This window comes from Caenorhabditis briggsae, assembly GCF_000004555.2.
Source record: "Caenorhabditis briggsae complete genome, chrV, whole genome shotgun sequence".
NCBI lineage: Eukaryota > Metazoa > Nematoda > Chromadorea > Rhabditida > Rhabditidae > Caenorhabditis > Caenorhabditis briggsae.
This window is the reverse complement of record NC_013488.2, coordinates 3143458-3152435: the sequence shown is the minus strand read 5'-3', so window position 1 is coordinate 3152435 and position 8978 is coordinate 3143458. Positions and strand designations below refer to the sequence as shown.

Genomic DNA, 8978 nt, shown 5'->3' with positions numbered 1-8978 from the left:
TGTGAAGTATTGAAGATTAAAATTTTGGGGCATCGGAAGATTTTTGGAAAATCCAGAAGAACTTTTGATTAATTATTGTGTGGTCCAGATACGATATATTTTTTGCAGGGTTTCTGGAAATTTTGACAATTTTTATGGTAGTGACTGATTGATGACAATTCCAACGGGATCAAAGTTCACTGTCTGGAGAGATTCAGTCTTCAGAAATCCATACAAAGATAAAAAAACCACGCCTTGAGTTTTTTATACCACGAGCACCGAGAAGGCTTGAGAACAGAAAATTCGAATTTTTCAACAAAACAAACACCAGTTTTTTTCTGGAACATACTGGATCAGCTTCTGAAACTGTATTGAACACAAATGAGAGGTCGTTTGAAAATCTGATTACCGTAAACAAAATGGAAGTCAAATATTAGGTTGTTCGGAAAGTCCTTTCCATTTTTGATCTGTTGTTTTCAAACTTTGTCTTTTCGAACGGGGTAAAAGCGAGGAAGCTGTCGTTTTATGAGTATGTTGGTGGGGTCTGATAGTGTCTACACCCCAACGGAGATCATTCTCCTTTTTTCGTGTAGTAAGATATGCCCACCGTTTTCGCCTCTAGTAATTTCCATTTTTGAACTACAATTTTATTTGTATTTCTATCTGATCTCAAGTTAGCTGAAATCGATCGCCAATTAATGGTGGTTAACAAAGAAGATGTATCCTCTCGAACTACCATTACAACCTGGATTCATCAATTTGAAAAACGAGTATTCTCGTTGGACGAAAATCCCCCTTCAAAAAGGCAAACGGGGTTAGGTTTGGATGCATTAAAAGCCGGGATCGAGAGGGACCCGTCTCAAACTGTGTGGGATATATAAGGTACATCAGTGGCAAACCTTTCGTCAAAAAGCCATAAATTGGAAACGCTCGGCAAAGTCAAAAAAGTGGGAAGACATGAACCACACCTTTTGGCTCAATGCAACTTCGATTCACCTGTGGACACCTGTTTGAATCTTCGCATCCTGCATTGCACACATGAATGTTAGATTCAAATCATTACTAGTGGTTATAAAGGGGTAATGTATGATTACAATAAGCCACATGCCAAATGGGTTGACAACGGCACTCAATCACCAGACGTCCCGAAAGGTGAAATTCATGTAAAAAATGGGGTGTTGCCGGTTTCGTGATCTACCAAGGAGTGGAGTATTGGGAGTTGCCAGATGATTGTGTCACTTCACGACTGATACCTATTCATCTCAGGTGACATAACTCAGACTCCATGTGGATCTCCATTGAAGAGAAACACAATGGTTTATTTTCAAAATTACAATCCGCGACCTCATGCGGGAAGGAAGACCCATGGCGATCTCGGTGGATATGGCTAGACGATTCTGTCTTATTCACTGCATAGCTCGAACCTTGGAATTTCTGATTATTACCCATCCAGCCATTTCTAACGTCATCTTGATTGAATAATATTCATTTCAAAACGTGATATCAAAAATGGTTTGACTTGATTTGCAACTTGCTGTGACCGGAGTTCTGGAAGGAAGGAATCCACAATTTAATGGAACGTTGGCAGACAGTCATTGATAACAATGGTTATTACCTCCAATTCATCCGACATCGTTTTGACTTTTTTTACATTGACCGTATCTAACGCCAAAAATGGAAAGGACTTTCCGAACAACCTAATAGAATAGTGTAGACATGAGTCGGGTCTTTTTCAGACGTTCTATCAATTGTTCAGACCGCAGAATATAGAAATACCGAGTCAAAAATCTTCCAAATCAAAAAATCAAACTCTAAAATTTTTTTATATTTTTCCGACTTAGATTTGTTTGTCCATAGATTGCAATTTTCAATCAAGTGTGGTTCACATGCTAGCAATTTCTATATCAAGTAACTCCCCCTGAACAACGACCATTTCAATCAATTGATAGTCTCACAATCGGTTGACGTTGATAACACCATTTTTTGCTAGAGAACAAAACACAATTTTAATTTTGTATTAAATTTTATTATGTTTTTTTAAACTCCAAAAAATGACAAGAAACAAAAACAAAAACAAGAGCAAACATTATTAATTACCATCTTTGACCCAATGTTGGAAATTCGGAATCATCCAGAAGGGCTGAACTGCATGCAGGACACGTTCTCTTTGTCTTGAACCATTCTTGAGCACACTCGGTATGATATCTCCGTTTACAGCACTCGCATTTGATAGTTCCTTCCTCCGATTCCATTTCCTCGATGCAGATCAAGCAATCAGTGTCAGCAAGTTCTCCTGGTTTCACTGCTGGAGCCTTCAGCAGCGACTGACAGATTTTTGGAGCTTCTGACTTGAAGATGTCTTTGTATGTCTTCAGGAATCCTTTGGAGAGGGCTGGGAACTCTGGCAGTTCTGGAATCTCTTCTGAGTTGACTAGTCGGCTTCCACGGATCATCTCCAACTGGGTGTTGACTGCTTGAATGTAGATTTTAGCCTTCTCGCAAAATTTAATTGCTTCAATTCTAGTGGTATCCTCGATTTCCTTGTTATGAGCCTTCATACAGATTCGTTGAGCAAGTTCTCTGCATTTTCCAACTGGGTTCCCGCTTCGAAGAGTTCCTTGGATCTCGAGAAGTTTAAAGAGCACATCTCTGACTTTCTCCGTCTCCTCGTCACTTCTAATTGGTTCCATGATTCTCACTTTCGATGCTTGTTGAGCTTCCAGGTACCTTATTCTATTATCCTTCTCTGCGAGAGATTTTCCACGATTTTTAATAATGATTGAATTCTCTTGATTGATGTTGTAATTAGATTCCACTTCCATCTCAAGGTTCATGATCGTGTCTTGCTTTACAAGAAGATCCATATTTTGTCTTTCGATGATATCGTTTTTAGATTTCAAGAGTTCTTCCAAATATCTGATTCTCTCATCTTTGTCCATTCCTTTCTGCTTCTGAACTTCGACTTCTAACTCAGCATTTGCCAACTCTTTCTTCAGATGCTTACACTCGACCTTGGATACTCTCAGCTTCTCATTAGCCACATCAGCAAAATGGCTTGCCCTAGAGCACTTCGGACAAGATTGGGATTCCTTGGAGGATTCTGGCATTTCGGATTCTGGAGAGGAAGAAGATTCCGATGTGCTTCGATGGGGTTCTTCAGATTTCTTTGTCTTTCTGGATCGCTTCTTCTTCGGAAGAACATCAGATGAGACGTCTTGGTCCTTTTCTTCAACGATGACGTCATCTTCTTTTGGTGGCTGTGGTACCGCGGAAACGGTAGTCATTTCCATCAGTTCCTTGATCTCTTCTTTGGTTGTTGAAGGCTTGTTCAGAAGCTTCTTCAGTGTCGGCCGTGTCGACGTCTCGCACAAAACACATCCCAAATACGGCGCCCACTTCATGCACATTTTTTGGCTATGCAGAAATTTGAAAAGGTTGGGAAGTTTCATCAAAAGAATCGTCAATTGACATTGAAAGACAGCGGAGTGCATATCTTCAAGTTTCAAAGCAGATGTCCGATCCTTGGTGACAATCTTGTATGCCCATTCAACCTCTCGCTTCATTTCCGGGAAACTGTTGTAAAGATTCAGGTAATCCAGTTCTTTATCCAAATCATCTTCTGTGAATCCTCCTTTTCTGACCTTCCGAATATGCTTGACAGGTGCTGACGACTTCAAATGATCTTCATAAGTCTTCTCCCACTTTGCTTTGATAACTTCCACGTCGTCCAAACTGATGAAAAAGTCTCCGCCATTGACAGGGAAGATGTGCTCCATAGATTTGAAGAATTGTTGGATGTGCTCAAATGTGTCTCGATCAATTCTCTGTAACACTTTCTTGGCCACAATCATATCGCTGATCAGATCGTAGAGAGCATCGGTGGCAGGGACGCAATAAGTTCCATCTGGTGCTGGGATTGGGATTGCAGTGGTGGATACTTTGGAGTTAAGTCGAATAAACTGAAAAATAAAACAATTAAAAAGTCAAATGTTTTAATAAATATACCTCAATGTTCCTCATGTCTCCAATCTTCACCTTTTGAGCGACTTCTCGGAAATTGAAAGTGGCCAAATTCGACATTTGAAGAACTTCCTCTTCGAACTCCGATACATCCATATTCTTGTTTTTCATTGATTGGAGCAGCTCATGAGCCATAACAAAAGAATCCTTTCCAATTTTGAACAGTCTAACCGTTGCCTTCGAATCATCAGCAGACATAAAACTCTCCTCCAAGACCTTTTTGAATAGTTTTCCGACGGTCACAACCCACGAAAACATTTGGGTATAAAATTGTTTGTTCTTCGCTATTGGGTATTTCTCATCGAAAGATTTCAACATTTCATATGATCCATCTGTAGACTCGACATTGGAAAAGTCCGGCAGATTGGGCATACACAATTCGGTGTTCTTGAATAATGCGTTTGCACACTCAAACAGATTTGCAGCAAAAACGTGTAGGATTTTAAGGTCCACTTTGATCATTTCGCAATTTGAATTGAATCGAGATCTCCATTCGGCTTCGAAACACTTCAGACGACTCTTCACTGCCAATCGAACCAGTTCAGCTTGCCAGCCTTCGAATGGACATGGAACAGCAAGAGAAATAAGTTCGAGGACATCCTTCTTGTAGATATATTCAACTCCTTTGATACTGTTATGAATTAAAGGTACGGTCATATAGATCCCATCGAATTGGAGCAGATTCGCACATCCAGGAGCAGTAAGGAAGTTGACCAGTGCTTGGAAAAGAGCAGTAACGTTCTGGAACATTCCTAATTGGCCACGGGAGCATTCCAAAAGGGACTCGAGGTTTGAGCGAGCATCTGCTTTGTCGCATTTCCAGTCGGCTGGGATGAGCTGAAAATTATATAGAGTTTGAAATGAAGAAACGTTTTTTTCAATATTCTCTGACACGAGAACAGTGGAACCTCCGGATCATAAAGATGAGTCTTTCGATAGGATTTAAAAACTAACCTCTTTTGGAATACACCGCTCCACGAGTTTCTTCACATTCTCCGACGAGAAAACAATATCCTTGCTGGAAACAAGCATTGTAGACTGAGTTGAGATCTGAAAACGTTATTATGACTAATTAGTGATAATGAGGGTAGAAACAATAGAAGCAAAATGAACGGAGCAAAATGATTGAATTTGAAAAAAAAATCCTAGGCATGGTCCGAAAGTGTATGGTATGGAAAAACACGCCGTTATTTGAAAAACGCTTGTCACCAACATTTTTCCAGTTTACAACTTTTTGTTGTCTCTAATAGCAATCGAGATATTCGTGCTCAAACCAGGTAGAGCAAATAAGAGAAAATGTGTTGGAGGAAGTACGGAAGACAAAACCAGAGAGAAGAGCTAGTCACCGACCGAGTGACTGAAATGGAATGAGAATGACAATGGGGACAATTTTGTGTACCTTCACCCTCAAAAAGGGCGGAGCCTGACATCAGTGTTATGAGATCCAGGTGGGGTCATATATTCCGAAAGATAAAGACGTGTTTGATTGACAGGTCTACAAGAAAGTAATAATCAGTGGTCCTCTACCAGGGTAGGTAAAGACAATAAAGTAGACTTAGGGGAATGAGTCAATGGTATATATGTTAAGGGCTCCTGGGAAACTTGAATGTGGTTAGCAGTACTTATGCTATGTATGGTTTTATTCTGGAAAATTCGGAATTTTATCTTGTACTGTATGTCTGAAAATGAAATATCAAAAATAATATTTTTTTGAAAACTTCATTAATTCAATAGAAAATTTAATTCATGCTGATCTGAAGAAGACTTCGAATGCACAATCCTCTTCAATAATTGTAAAGTATTGAAGATTAAAACTTTGGGGCATAGGAAGATTTTTGGAGATATTCAGAAGAATTTTCGACGAATTGTTGGGTGGCCCAGATACGATGTAGGCTTTGCAGCGGTCCTCAAAAATTTGGAGTTGTATTAGATACGGATGTGCCTTGAAATCAAGCTCCGCCGAAAAAAACGGCCCTGTTACAGTTTAGGCGTTTTAACCAGTTTGAGGGATCTCTAAGAAATTAGATGATCCGAAAAAATAAGGGCCCAAAAAAAAGAAGACTAAAAAATTAAATACCAAAAAAGTGGACCCAAAAATAAATAGAGTTGAAAAAATTTCCAATGTTTCAGCAAATATTAACTCTACGTTTGAGTATTATTTTCCAACAAACTCACACTCATAACATTCAGCTGATCTATCACAATTCCAACGGAATCGAAATTCACCACTTGGAGAGCATCTGGTCTTAGAAATCCATACGAAGATAAGAAATCACGTCTTGGATTCTGAAGAGCACGAGCACCAAGAAGATTTGAAAACTGAAAATTTGGATTTTCAAAACATTCCAATAGCTTTCTAGAACATACTGGCTTAGTTTCAGCAACTGTATTGAACACAAACGTAAGGTCGTCGTTGGAAAATGTGACTACCGTAATCGAATTTGAAGTTGATTCTAGATTTCCGACATTTCGAAGAAGACCAATTGATAATGGATTTTCTAGAGTACCATCAATGACATAGCAGAAGCGTTGGCTAATGTTGTCGTCGTTGATAGCAATTGTTAATTGGAGCTGAGTAAAGATTCTTAGATTCTTAGATTCTTAGATTCTTAGATTCTTAGATTCTTAGATTCTTAGATTCTTAGATTCTTAGATTCTTAGATTCTTAGATTCTTAGATTCTTAGATTCTTAGATTCTTAGATTCTTAGATTCTTAGATTCTTAGATTCTTAGATTCTTAGATTCTTAGATTCTTAGATTCTTAGATTCTTAGATTCTTAGATTCTTAGATTCTTAGATTCTTAGATTCTTAGATTCTTAGATTCTTAGATTCTTAGATTCTTAGATTCTTAGATTCTTAGATTCTTAGATTCTTAGATTCTTAGATTCTTAGATTCTTAGATTCTTAGATTCTTAGATTCTTAGATTCTTAGATTCTTAGATTCTTAGATTCTTAGATTCTTAGATTCTTAGATTCTTAGATTCTTAGATTCTTAGATTCTTAGATTCTTAGATTCTTAGATTCTTAGATTCTTAGATTCTTAGATTCTTAGATTCTTAGATTCTTAGATTCTTAGATTCTTAGATTCTTAGATTCTTAGATTCTTAGATTCTTAGATTCTTAGATTCTTAGATTCTTAGATTCTTAGATTCTTAGATTCTTAGATTCTTAGATTCTTAGATTCTTAGATTCTTAGATTCTTAGATTCTTAGATTCTTAGATTCTTAGATTCTTAGATTTTCAGATTTTCAGTTTTTCAGATTTTCAGTTTTTCAGATTTCGAGATTCTAAACTTACCGGTTCGGTTCCTGTATACGTAAAAGCATTATACAAGCTGGAATTATCTCTCAAAGCAGACACATCCAAAAAATTCATATCTCCTCCAGTTTTCATTTGAAAAGTCGGCCCAATTTTCGCGTCATGATATTCTACAGTAACCAAAAACTGTGAACTCATAAAAACACTTTTTGTGACAACTTGAATGTTGATAGAGGATCCAGGGATCACAAAATATTGAAACGTGTCATTCGTAGAAATTGAGCGGCTGAAAGAAACCAAAAACCTAATATCGATTTTTAAAACTTTAGAAAATGACTTGGTAATTGTAGTCTGTGCTCCAGTCATATCCGTCACGAGGATATAATCATTCACTCCTTTCAACCCATTTTGCACTAGAGCATTTGCGAATAATCCGTTTGTGGAAGTGTAAGGGGCAGAAATCTAAAAAATTTTGTTCTCAAAATGTTGAAAAAATTCAGAAACCGTATAAGTGCAATTGAAATTGGCTGGAATTGTTTGAGGGTTGTTTGATGGTCCAGGAATATATATAGGTTGCCATCAAGCTCTTGAGATGACGGGATTTGGGTACAATCTGAAAATTTTGAAATTTCGGAGAATAACAAATTCAGAATCCAATAATTTTGGAATCTCAGAATTTTAAAATCCCCGAATATCCGAAACTCGAAACATCTCAGAATCTCAGGATTTCACAATTTCAGAATTTTAGAGTTTCAGAATTTCAGAATCTCAGAATTTCAGAATCTCAGAATCGCAGAATCTCAGAATCTCCGAAATTTCCGAATTTCAAATTTTCAGAGTCTCAGAATTCCAGAAAAAGCTCACCCAACGCAGAAGCGGTTACCACAAATGTATAAAATACGAAAAATCGATACATCATTTTTTCTCAAAGGCGAAAAAATAAGACGCAGTTAACACAATTTTATCACTATTTAAGCAATTCTCTGACGAAAATTTTCGACTTTTTTTATGGAGCATTATGTCTTATCATAGAATTTTCAAGTGTCAAAAATCGCATAAACCACAGTTTGCGGTTTTTTGAAAAACTACGAAAATTTTGATTTTTCAATACTTTTTTATGAAAAAATGGGTATGGCATTCTGATGACACACATTTCGATCATGAGGCCGCTCGATCGGGGTTACCAAATTTTTTCGGCGCACCCTTTGTCTCCCACAACCTCAAATTTCAAAATGTATACATTTTTCGTTTTCCTAAGTATTTTTATGAATTTAAATCTATTTTTTGTTTCTGCTGAAAATGAGATCAAAGATTGTGGTTGGAATAATTTAGAAATTTGTAATAGAAATTCGAAAGAACTAGACAAAATAACAAATTTCGAAATTAATGGGGTCATTTCCCTGGAAGACGCCAAAAATGTTACGATGGCTTGTGAGAATGTTACGGTAAATTTTTTTTCGTCCGTGTAGTTCAGAATCGGAGAATCTCAGGATCTCAGGATCTCAGGATCTCAGGATCTCAGGATCTCAGGATCTCAGGATCTCAGGATCTCAGGATCTCAGGATCTCAGGATCTCAGGATCTCAAGATCTCAGGATCTCAAGATCTCAGGATCTCAGGATCTCAGGATCTCAGGATTTCAGGATCTCAGGATCTCAGGATCTCAGATTCTCAGATTCTCAGAATCTTAGAATCTTAGAATCTCAGAATCTCAGAACCTC

The 8978-nt window shown here is 37.5% G+C and overlaps 1 protein-coding gene across 1 annotated transcript; it reads right to left on the bottom strand.

Annotated features, from left to right (window-relative positions):
• Nucleotides 1-2072: 2072 nt before the first annotated feature.
• On the bottom strand, nt 2073-7792 carry CBG17013 (the record flags this gene model as incomplete). The annotated part of the gene is made up of 8 exons (XM_002648836.1): nt 2073-3938; nt 3985-4836; nt 4954-5049; nt 6175-6318; nt 6367-6570; nt 7298-7544; nt 7596-7720; nt 7763-7792. Coding segments are annotated over 8 exons (3564 nt in total), but the record flags the coding sequence as incomplete, so codon positions are not given.
• Nucleotides 7793-8978: the final 1186 nt, after the last annotated feature.